The sequence below is a fragment of the Amblyomma mixtum genome, chromosome 9 (genome assembly GCF_055824585.1).
Source record: "Amblyomma mixtum isolate Tamu chromosome 9, ASM5582458v1, whole genome shotgun sequence".
In the NCBI taxonomy this organism is placed as follows: Eukaryota; Metazoa; Arthropoda; class Arachnida; order Ixodida; family Ixodidae; genus Amblyomma; species Amblyomma mixtum.
The window spans coordinates 106,736,808-106,749,392 of NC_143020.1; the positions used below are offsets into that span (position 1 = coordinate 106,736,808).

General features: G+C 43.8%; 1 protein-coding gene across 1 annotated transcript; it reads right to left on the bottom strand.

Moving 5' to 3' along the window:
* Positions 1–1,237: 1,237 nt before the first annotated feature.
* Positions 1,238–12,319, bottom strand: LOC149330565 (venom protease-like). Its single transcript, XM_089559449.1, has 8 exons — positions 12,269–12,319; positions 11,732–11,765; positions 9,095–9,168; positions 7,694–7,794; positions 6,043–6,172; positions 4,258–4,372; positions 2,085–2,218; positions 1,238–1,498 (listed from the first exon to the last, which is right to left on the bottom strand). Exons 1-8 carry the CDS (start codon positions 12,317–12,319, stop codon positions 1,238–1,240), a joined length of 900 nt encoding a protein of 299 aa, XP_089415575.1.
* Between the last annotated feature and the right edge of the window lie 266 nt (positions 12,320–12,585).

Below are 12,585 nucleotides of genomic sequence, written 5' to 3' on the forward strand. Positions count from 1 at the left end.
AGTGTAAAATTTGCTGATTTTTTTCAGCCGCAGTACGACTGCGTGTTGCTATACTGCTCTCGTCATGTTGCTGTTAACTTCGTAGTGAAGTTATCAGACTTGTATTTGCAAATAAGAATTTATGAATACACCACCCGGAGATAGAGCAGAGTCACTTTTGCAACTACACGAATTTGCGTTGCTCAGTATGGAAGCACGTTTGCATGCTACACGTCGCCTATGCGTAGTGCTGTCTTTCACGATGCTTTTCTTCGTGCTGAATTCGCATTTGCGAATTCTACACCAGATAACCGGGCAAGCAATGTCTTTCGCAGCGCAAGGGGTCACTGTCATCTTAGTCACTGTAATATGGCTGCGGTAAAGTTCAGTTGAACGGCATCACCCATAATTCTGTGATCACCCTCTAACTTCAGATTAATCAAGATTCCGGTCATGTGATATCCTAGTGGCAGCTGAGAATTTGAAATTCTGATTATGACTTGACCTGCTAGCCAATGAGACTTTGGCATTATGGTCACGTGGTCGTGGTTCATGATTTCTCGGCCTTAAAAACGACGCCAAAAGGCATAATTGAGCCAAGAGGAAGCGTAGGCTAGCGGTAGCACCACCGCTATCAGGATTCAAATATTTAATATCATGGCCAGAATGCAGGCAAGCACCGGGCGCCCTTTCGTCTTGCAGACCAAAGAACAGCATCGCAACGCTCCATACTTCGAACTGAACTTCCATTTTTTTTTTCTGTCGCTTGCTTTACCCCTTTGTAGCCCGCTCCATGTGTAGGGTAACCTGCAGGACGCTATCCGATTACCTTATCTTCCTTTGCGTTCTTCACTCTCTCTCTCTCTCTTTCCTTGTCCAGGGGCAGAGCGGGAGATGGGCTCCGAAGGTTTTGTTTTTGCTCTGCCAGGCTATTAAATTCTGCCTTAGCCTCAAAATCTGACTCCACACGAAACCTGACTCTCGGTACGCAAGATTGATTTGCGATTAACTGGCTTCTATGGCATTGCTTCACTGCTTCTCTTCACTCGCTCCCTCAAAGCGAATAACGCCGTTACTGGCTAACTAATCACGCTAGCTAGCCTGACTACCGGAGACAAGTGTGCCTGGTAACCAAGAATGTATCTAACGTAGAGAAACTAAGAAGAACAAATATTTATAAGGGTAGGACTCGGAAGCAAAAGCCCCTGCGTACCTCTTCAAAATGAAACTTTATTCATTCGCACCACGTGCCCTGTATTTAGTAGAATACAGGCTCCGGGGCTGGCGCGTCCAATGACAAGTAGTACGGTGTCCAAGGGAGGTCGAGGAAATTCCCGCCGGGTGGGAGTTCCTTGTAGGCGTTCTCCCCACCAATGATCCTTTGTATCCAGGGCACGAAGGCATCCACACGTGTGATGATGTCTTGTCGTAAGCAACCGGTCCGAATACTTGAGCCCATGCCAATCAGTACACTGCGGCCATCCTTGCCGCGAAGTGTCAGGGGCCCTCCAAATTGTCCCTGAATGGTCGGCGAGGGCAAGGCGTCAAAGGAGCTCTACTCAAAGCCTTTCTGAGACTGCATCACGACAGTTTGCTATTAGACAGATAATGAGGGCCAGTTGATACTGGCCTATGCCAATCGCTTACCGCGCTCTAACGACAGAACACTACTTAATGGAAAAAAAGGTTTTGTAGGGTACAGAAGAGCAATAGCCATCAAGATACAGTTCTCACAAAGGCCACAGCCAGAAGTAACCTCTCAAGAGGAGATCCTGCAGAGTACACATTTTTTACTCTGGATACGAATCTCATAGTTTTATAAATAGCCCATCGCACCGCTAAGTGTCAAAATCGCTTTAACTTTTTAGTTCCCCCGCTAGATGAAATTCTTTATCAACTTTGCAGCAGGTCTGTGGACGCCAATAGTATTTCAACGAAAAGGAGGACAGCAACTTCAGCAGCATGTTTTTTTTTTTTTATCGCTCCTGTTTGTATTCTCCAAGAGGGTGAACAAGCTCTATATGTAAAAAAATCTCTAGTTCGACTTCTGTGTTCGTAGCTGGAAAGCCCGAAACATTCTTTAAGAACACAAAGTTATCACATACCTCGCCAGTCGAGAAGCCGCTTTTAGTACAGTACATGAAGTCGGTCCTGTAGAGTGGCTCATATCTCCTCTTGCAAACGTCGTTTCGTTCAATCATTTGAAAAACTGCCTCAAGGTATGCCGCATCTTTAGGCCCTACGTTGTGAGACACGGCGTAGTAGTTATTGTCAGTGAAATGCAAAAGCAAACGATTGCACCTAGCCAGTCTTCGACACCTGAGACATAGTATTGAATATACAAGTAACAAAAAGCTAAACCTAAAGGATATACTTCTTATGGACGTAAAAAACTTGGCCCATATCCATGGATTCTACAGAAGCAAAATCTATAGTGGTTCTTAAGTCATCCTAAGAGCGGAATACGATAGCATTAAATTTCACATCTGTCACAGCTGCTGTCGCAACTTCTGTGTGTGTTTGTGGCAGATTCGTGCAATTGTCGATTCATCAACCGCCTTATTCGGACTTCTAGCAGCAGCAGCAGCAGGTGTCGATTGTGCTGGGACACTGCCGACCTCTGCAGTATGTCTTTTTCTTTTTTTCGATTACCAGTCTAGGCTCCTGCCTAGATGCGTGGTCTTGCTAGGTTGTCATGAAGCCACAAAGCGTCGTGACTTTCCTCGACCAGTAATTGAATGTCATCTACCATGGTTGGCAGGTTACTCACAATCCGGAGACGAGTCGTCACCTGCCTCAGTGGCAGGTTGTGGGGACCTGACAAGTTCACGTGACCTTTTTGGACCAGTCAGTGAATTTCGTGACATGGCATACTGACTGGATTTTTGTGTGACACCTGTAATAATTCTGCATTATTGTTTTTCTATAAATGATGTCTTAAACCGGAGAAAGGTGTAGATAATTTCTTAATATCTACACTGACTGCCTGCTACATACAGCACAAAGGTAGTAAATGCACATTGGCCTCAAATAATGCACAAGACGCAATAGGATGGCGTCAAGAATGACTGTGACAATGAAAGACCCACTTTCCTACAGGGACCCATAATTCTCTAGGGCAGTACGTTGCAGTTCACACTTGGGCGATTTATGAGTGGGATGCTGATGCGGCCCGTAGCGCTGTTTGCAAAATTCCTTTCTTTCTCCAGGTTCGACTAATGATTCGGGGTTTGCTCCGTCACTTGTAGGTGAAACATGACAACATGATAAAACACTTACACACAAAGGGCAACAACTTCCAGCAGAGCACGTGACCGCCACTGCTTCCGCTGAAAATATTTAGTTTTCACGGCCGTTACTCAGTTCACTAAGAAATTAAGCATGCTTCAGGCCTGCTGATTAATCGTCTGAATCTTTCCAGTTGTTGAGCTCATATTTCTTAGAAAAACAAAACCGACAATGATGTACTGGACGTGCTCATTCCAAAAGCGTTTCAAATCATGGTTTCGCAATGCATTTAGGCGTGGACATCAAAGCTCATTCCCTTAATCAACATTCAATTAGATATTAAGTCATTTAAATATCTAGGCGTCTTTTTTACATCGGACTTGCGATACAATATGCACATTAATTATATTGCGAATAAGGAAGCATAACGTTTGGGTTTTCTACGGCGGAATTTTAGCCATTTACCAAGTAACTTAAAAACACAGCTGTATTTCAGTCATGTAAGCTCCATACTTGAATATGGATGTGTTTGCTGGGACCCACACACATCTGATTGTGTTGGAAAATTAGAGAAAATTCATAATAGGGCTGCTAGATTTGTTCTTGGTAATTATAATCGGCAAGTTAGTATGACGGAAAGCAAGCGAAAACTTAACTGGCAAGAGTTGAAGGACCGTAGAAGGTACATCAGATTAAAATTTTTCAATGAGATTTATTATTCAAAAACTGGCATAAACCGCGAACAATATATCCAGGCACCTCATTATATATCAAAGCGACTGGACCACTGCTTGAATGTCAGGGAATTTTCTTGCAAGGGTGACGTCTTGCGTTATTCTTTTTTTGTTAGAACTGTTCGGGACTGGAACAGTTTGCCATCGAGCATTGTATGTATTACATCTAATGAAGCATTTTCCCATCCACTGCAATAATTGTTTTATACCTATAATGAAGTCTGTACCCCCCTGCTGTAATGCCCTGCGGGGCGATGCAGGTAACTAATGAATAAATAAATATATAAATTAGATATATCAAGACCATAGCACATACCTGGTTTATATGTGGTCCACCGGGGAGCAGCTACATGTGCTCCAGCATATTCACGAGTTCCCCCTGGCAGCGTTACGTGCTGAATGTCCCTGCTGTATCGAAACTCTCCTTTTATCTGGATAAAAAGTGGATGAGGAGGAAGAGGGAATGTTGTATTGTTCAGCTTATGCCCGAGCCTACCGGATAAAGTGGTGGATTTTTAGGGCGTTAGCACTACATGCCTCGTTAGCTAAAAAGGCGTCCATCTAGAGGTTAAGCCTCGGAGTAACGCGGGTAACTCGGAGGAGCGTCGCGCCAGCTGCAACCAATAGGCGCAAGCTCGGATAAGCTCGGATGAAAGAAGAAGAAGTTGTTCTGTATCAGAACACTGCCTTGACAAAACCCTGCTGCCGTTTGTTTCTCCTCTTTACGGAGCCGCTTGCTAGAGCATCGGTTACGTCAGCTAGGTCTAAGTCTGTCAGCTGGGGCTGTTCTGTCTCTTGGTGCTTCCTTCCTTGGGCACAGTAACTGGAATGGGCTCTCCGCCATTCAGAACTTCCTTACAGACACTAAACGGCTGTCGTCTTAAGCTCTGATCTTTCTCATGATCAATATTTCTCTCCAACGAAAGCTTTCCGAAACATGGAGCCCCGTTGTCTATTTCAGTCACCGATCTCACAGTATTTGTTTAGCTTATTTCATTTACACATCTGAATTTCTTTCATTTATTTCCCAATTATTACTATTATCATTATAACCATTATCCCCCCCCCCAATTATTCACTTGTTTAACATTCTGAGTACCTCTCAGTTCCTGCCTGTGTCTTGGCCAATCCCTCGCAGTGGGTACGCGCCATTATTTAGAGGACAACAACAACAACCTTGGCCTATCCCCCGTCGTGGGTATGCGCCATGTCACTTATGAAACAGCAATAACAACTGCCTTCACGACTCTGAAGATGATCATTCCTGAAGTTGCACTTAACATGATCATTACTGGAAGTTGCACTTAAGGTTACGAGGGAGGAACGCCTTTCCTGCGGCTAACGGACAACGCTGAGAGTCGGAGCATGCTGATGTTTCTGCAGGAGAACAGCCCCCACAAACTACTTTATCTTATCGACAGCCTCTTTGTATAAAAAAGGTTACAATACGGGCTGCTCAGCTTCAAGAGGAGTAGCGAGCGAAAACGAGGGCTTCCCACGCAGCTTCCCAAGCAGTTAATGTAATTGGCCCAATATTGGAAATGTATTGGAAAACGCCGGTCCTACAAAGGACCAGGGTGAAACCATCTTATTCCGATACTGGGCCGAGTACCTGTGCACCTTGGGCTGATCTTACATAGCGCTCGATGGAACGACAATTCACGCACTGTACAGTGGTGAGCAGCCTTGTCTAGAGCGCTCGGGCGGTGCACTTCCTTGCAAACAAATCCAGATTTTGTGGCAGCCTCTAGGGTCCAGCTGCAACGCTTGCACGGAAGTAGCGCCAGATAGCCTCGTAAACAAAGCAGGCACGAAAACTTTGCCCTGTAATGAGGGGCTGCTCACTAATTTCGGTTTTTGTTACCAAGTGCGCACTGCTCAAGCGCTCTAGACAAGGCTGCTCACCACTGTACATTCCCCGCCGCACGGCATTTCTACAAAACCTTGATTATATTGTTTACGTCTCAACCCGAAGACTTACTCCATCCTTCTATGACAATTTTGCTCTCATTCTAATTTGAAACTTGGAATCGGTTGCTCTCCAAGCGATTAGTGAAAGCAGTAAACAAACAAATGAAACGTAGGAAATGAAGAATGTCACCTGCAGGATTGCAACGCCGTCTGCATCTGATGAGCCTGGATGGACCATAATTCTTTCCACATCCACTTTCTTTGCGTGAGCCAGCGAAGTGCTGCCGTAACTGACTTGAATCCTTTTTATCACCAGCCCGCTGCATGCGCGTGAAATGAAATCAGGAGCAGCGCATCTGTGATGTGTTTTTTTCTTTGGCAAGTGTTGCGTAGGGGGAGGAACAAAACTTTTATTTGCCATAAGACAGAGAGGGCAGAATTCTAGCTTTGGTTGCACTTTTATGCTACTCATACTGCGGGTGTAAGCATCAGTTTCGACCATCTCTTCCATCGGTTGTACTTTCTTCTTCTACATAACATGGCCGAAAATATTGGGTCACAGGAGATTGTGCATACAGTCTACAACACGCTGTAAAATCACACCGAATCGGGTTCCACACCGCGGATGATATTCAGCCCTGAACCTCGTCATTAGACGGACGCTGTAGTTCTGTCAGCAACGGTTCCGAGTGCGAGTACGTGCTTGATTGAGCAAGATACGTTGTTTGGCAAGTTTTTCCGCTTTGAGTTCGGTTAGAAGGGTTTCTCTAACGAGAAACTGACATGACGAGTCTGCACCGGAAGAAAACAAAACAGCATCGGACCTCCTTCGACTCTAGTGCGTCTTAAATGCGCAGTCCTTGTTAGAAGCACTGGAGGTGCCATGTTCCCGATCCCCGATGTTTAGGAACACTTGTTTCGCTTACGCTTCCCCACAGCTCTCCTATTCCCTTTCTATGCGATTAATTTTCCAGCGCACGTGCTCTAAACAATGATGGTGGCGTAACCTCCGTGACTTTATTAACGCGCCTTCTGTCGCTGTAGTGCAAATCACTTAACCTAGAGGACGCTACACATTCTATCAACTATATAAGAGACTCAGTGACCCACTGGTGAATTTTCTGAGACGCACACAAGGTATTCACTAGATTAAAAAGCATTCCATGGGACATTTCGAATGGTGCTCACCGATGCATACCCAATCACCTCATTTGAGGGCAATGAAATTAAATTCTCGTGTCTAGATAGAAGCGGTGCTTTTCCGCAGCACGGGTTTTTTTTCAATAAATCATTAATGTCCGGCCAGCGAAGCGTTAAATGCTTACTGAATTATAATTTCTTGGTCCTGTAAACTCCAGGCAGCAATATTCACATAAGTTTTTCCGACTGTCATGTCGTACGGGATGCTAGCTAGACAGCCGTGGGTTTTTATTGTGTGCACAGACGCTATCAATTTTAGACAGGATCCTGACACGAAGCAGTGCCAAGGACGTAAGTTTCGTTCACTAATTATGTTCTGACACCTTGGATAGGGCGCGACAAGGATACTTGAGTGCTTTCAGGAATTTTAGCTCTATGTATCTTGAGAGTGTGGTGGCTGGAAATAAGCAATGTATTTTACAGGAACGTGCTGTTGCGTTCGAGGCAAGAGCTCCTTAATTTATGCTACTTAATTTATTTCGACCATGAATACTGAGATATGCGCAGGCTGGTGCAAGAACTAATAATGTAAAAGCTGGACATATTTTGGATTCCTGGCGGTACAAATATTAACACAAAGTAGACAGCTAAAATCAGTCGACTTTTTCGGCGGGATAATTAGTCAAATTAAAACAACTCACGTGTATTCTGCACATCCTGAGGTTGTCAGGACATGACGTCTCGTTATAATGCTTCCTCCACATTGAAATTTGCCCCGGTTTGTTTTGACAGCGATGAAAACCTCAAAAACAGTAAAATAAGCGACAAGATTATTTTCCACTTCCGTCATTTCTACTGAATAAAAGAGCGAACAACGACTCAGTCGGAGTAGGCGAAAAATTTTCTGGAATAACATTCCATAGTGACAGCGCATGAAGAAGATGCTGTTTGTCATCATGGTTTAACATCTTACGGAGCGGGTTATGGTAGTTCCGCTACACACAAACGCGTCTCGAATCTTGGACTACAGTTAATTACTTCAGAATGTTGCACACAGCGCTGTGCAATATAGAAAGGTATGGTAACAAAAACACTTTCTTCGACCTTCTTCCTATCCTTCCTCGCAATAGGACACAAAAGTGCTCAACTCTTAAGGGAAAAAAATGCGAACGCTTAGTGTGACTTCAACACCAGTTCATAACCTGCGACGACATGAATTCTTGATTGGTTTATTGGTTTATTGGGGTTTAATAATTTAATAATAATTCCTGAATAAGCTGAAGAGATTTCTCCGCGAATGGCCGTCAAAAACGGGTTCTCGGTAAATTAGTCTCTGGTTCTTGGCAGGTTTACCCTGGCGTTATTGGCGGCCACATGCAAAAGATTGATGGTCCTGACCATGTTGGTGGCGAACGCCTCCACCCATAGATGCAGCTTTAAGGTGGTCGACAATCCACAGCGCTGATTTGCAGGTAGGTACAAAGGCTCACATATGGAGACATAAAATAAGCCCTAACAGCTGTCTACAGAAACAGGCTGTTTTTTAGACTTGTGCACTTTTGTGGTAATTCTCCCTTCCTTTCGTCTCCTTGCATCTTCCTGACTAACGGATGCACATAAAGATGCATTCTTATAGGACGTCCTTAATCGCAAAAATCTTTTTGTTGGCAAGCATAAGAAAGGGACCAACTGCGTCAGCACGCTGCTCAAAAGGAGATGAATTATCTTTGCGAATGAGAATGTACACAGCCAATTCTCCTTTATTTTTTTCATCTGTCTCCAAGTCAGACGTGGAAAAGGAATAGACGTAACTGCTTCATTGCCTACTCCGAGGGCACAACAATAAGAACAGTCCTGTTCTGCGTGCCTATAATCTCCGTGTAGAAATGCGTAGTTCTAAGAGAGCAATCTTTGGTCTTCATAGTCATCATGTTTTGTGCTTCTTTGCATCTCTCATTTCTTAACTAGCACGCGTCAGTTAATGAAACCCGCCGAGCATAGGCTAAGTATTAGGAACTACTTGTCCTTCGTCTTGCCGCAAGAAAAAAAATGTTTCAAGTTTTTGTTTAGCACGGAGAGAATGGCGGAGAGAAGTGTCGTACCACCCACGGATATTCGCCCCGGAGAGCAGGCCTGCCTTTTTCCACTGGCTTTGGAGAAGCATAAGTTTCGATTCCTGCAAGGGGGAGTGGAGGTTAAGGGAGGTAAACACGCGCCTAGAGATTACAAAGTCACTTTGGATGGGCGTCACAATGTAGCGCCATTTGTTACCCCTCAGTAGCGAATTCGTTTGAAAAAACGTGAGCGTGATCAAAACATGAATCGCACCATAGGGGACGACCACCAGCGCTTATGGTTGTTCGTTTTTCGTGTAGTAGTAGTAGTAGTAGTAGTAGTAGTAGTAGTAGTAGTAGCAGTAGTAGTGTGGCAAACGTCCTTTATTCGGTCGTAATTTACAGGCCGAGCATGTCGATCACCTGGGCGACCCGAAGTCACTGTTCTTTCTCCCCTTCAGCGCCAAGCCAATCGAGCCAGGTGGTGATGGATAGAGAAAGTGGGGGGTAGGAACTCGACTGTAGAGCAGCCGGGCAATAGAAGAGGCAATGGGCCAGGTCCTCATAGATACAGGGGCAGTTGGGCAGTTGTTCGCACTCACCTCTTCCCATACGATGTGCGCCTACCCAGGTAGCAGCGACACATTGCGATAATGTTACATTTTTGTTACGCTCAATTGTTATTTCAATATCCTTAATGTCCATTCTTTCTAATGTTTTTGTAATGTTACATATAAATGCTCGAATAACCTTCCCCAAACATTCACGAAACATGTAAACAACACAAATGCAACATTCTCGAAAATGGTGAAGCAGCCCCGCACAAGAATGCAGGCCTGCCAGTGGTGACGGCACACAACTTACAACACTTTGCAAGAACCAACAACAAGAGCGACACCTTCTCCACTACACTACAACACAGCAACTCGTATTCACTCACCTCCAAACGGATATCATGCCGCCGAGCTTATATACTCGCTACTGCGGGATATCCCATGAGTGACAGTGGGGAATGGGTAATAACTAAAGTTTTGTGACAAAATAATGGGGCTCTTCATGTAATCTATGGCGAGTACTATCTAAGAGATGTGATTACAAGGTACTGTTAGTTGAAAATATCTTTACTCTAAGAACAGTGAGAAAATGTCTGGAAATCCGTGCTCGAAATATATTTGCAATGTTGTTTTATAGTTGCGACTCTAACATTATAATAAAATTTAGAAGATTATATTAAAACAACGTTTGTTTAGAATGCGAAAGTAATGTTTCCTATGTAACTTATAACGTTATATGTTAATTTTTAATGTTAATGTAAAGTTACTATGCAACATGTAACATTACTCCAACTTACATAACATTTTTATAACACTATTCTAATGTTCGGTGCTACCTGGGTACTAGCCAAACTGAATTTGTATTGAAGTACACCGTAGCGAAGGGCGCGTATCTCATTTGAGATATTTTCGATTTTAACTGAGACTTAAGTATATAATGCGTTGAAATGCCGCGCGAATGGGCTGATAGATACCGCTACTCTTCCTGCCAGCTGCAACCTGTAAAATGCTGCTGGACTTGGAAAATGTGGCTTTTGGTCACATCAACTCTGTTTTCACGAGCATGGAAATGCAATGCGTTGAATGAAAAGTTCAAACTTCCCGAGGTAACTTTACAGCTTTAGCGGCATGCAGCATATTCTGGCAGCCTTCTAAAAACATTTTTCCCACATTGTTTGGAATAGACTACCAACACTCTGTACTGCAACATATTTACCACCGACTAGCAAGCCGCACATCTTCGATCAGTACTTTTGTGAATGACTTAACAGTCCTTAACTTACATGGACCGTGTTTGGTTCAACGGATGAGTGGTAGAGACAGAGCAGGAAGGTGGGATTCATGAAAATACAAAACAGGGCGTAAAAGGGATTGACGGGGAGCCTGGGCCCGATAGCCGACGTTTTGACAAGAGGGGAGGCCCGTGTTCACTTTGTTTCGTTTTACTGAATGCATGGTATGAGGGGTAGCGCAAACCAAGACGACGGGTATTCTAAATAGATAGTAGCACGAGGCCAGTCTATGGCCATAGCGTTTGCAACTACCGGACAACACACTGACGTAACCTGTTGCAAAATGCGCCGACGCAACAAATTCGGAAAAGAGAAGTGAGCTTCCAGGGGTTTCGTTTTACTGAATGCATGGTATGACGGGTAGGGCAAACCAAGACGACGGGTAAATAATAGATGCATACAAAACAGAGCGTGTGGTGTGTGCATCAATTCTTGGTCCGTAGTCTTGGTTTTGCGCTACCCCTTTTTTCATGGATCACTGATGCCGACTTGCCAAACTTTCCATCCTTGTTTTACTAGATAAGTGCTGATTCAATAACCGAGATTTTATTAGTTTAAAAAGGACCCTATTCTAGGAGCACAATTCAAGGAGGTGCAGTTTCGAAGGAATTACTTCGATTAAGGTAGTTGCGGAATGTACCAGAATGGCACTGACAGCAGTAAAGAAAGAATCTTCGCAGCATTGCCTGATAACCCTTCTTTTCTTTTCTCTGAAGACCTAAAAAAAAACTTGTGCACTGTAGTCGTTGCAACTTTATTAGAGTCATTTGAAAGGTTCCGTTCTATACTCTGAAGGATTATTATTCGGAAATCCGTAAAAAAAATCCTGCAATACTTGCCGAGTTCATCGTATTCCAACTCTTGCGCTCGCAGCTGGAAATAGAAATTGTGCGACGCCCTTTAGAATTCTACATACGCATTAAATTACCATACAGCCCAGGCATAACAACGCTAAGTGCTGAACCTACCCATCAAAACAGTAGTGGGCCCCCTTCGCCTTACAAAAAATAATAGAATGAATAACAAAGAGTGCAATTTCTAAAGCTGAAGCTTGTATTTAAGAAAGTCTGGAAGTTCAAAATGTATGCATAATTCTTTCTAACTCTCATGCAGCTAAGAGAACAACATATAATAAGTTATTTGTATTATAATTATGCGATATAAACATTTGCCTCCATTTATATAAGAGCGTGTCATCTGTATTTATGTGTAATATAAATATGTGCGTCTATTTGTTACCGGCCAAAGGCTGACTTATTGGCTTTGCATGAATACACATTCGTTTACACACCGCCTATAAAAACAAAAAAAAAAACGCCAATAGCGGGCAGTCCATTTCTCTTGATCTCAATAGAACTAAAGAACACACTACTCACCATCATCAACATTGCTAGGAGCAGGCTCGCTCCAAATAGCGAGAACTTCATAGTGAGTGGGTTATTTTAATACCTGGGAACGTGAAGAGAGTTGCAATGGCCAATGCACAGGTGAAAGAGTTAATGCACTGCTGATCTATGTGCATTTCTCACACGACTACGTAGCAGTGCAACGTAGCAGTCCTAGTAACGCTAGTCGTATAAAACTTTTATTCCTAAAAATTTGGGGGACGCTTAAGCTTCGCCTTTAAGAGTGAAACGCGACAGCGTGTTGCAGCGCTGCCAGGGAGTCCACGGAACACCATCGCCTGTTCGAC

Excerpts from the sequence above, each read along its gene's own strand:
- LOC149330565 (XM_089559449.1), bottom strand. The coding sequence starts at position 12,319 with ATGAAGTTCTCGCTATTTGGAGCGAGCCTGCTCCTAGCAATGTTGATG. Across the intron at positions 9,169-11,731 it reads GTTGGAATACGATGAACTCG|GAATCGAAACTTATGCTTCT; the intron begins GCAAGTATTGCA and ends TCCCCCTTGCAG. Across the intron at positions 7,795-9,094 it reads GGGGCGAATATCCGTGGGTG|GTTTTCATCGCTGTCAAAAC; the intron begins GTACGACACTTC and ends ACTGTTTTTGAG.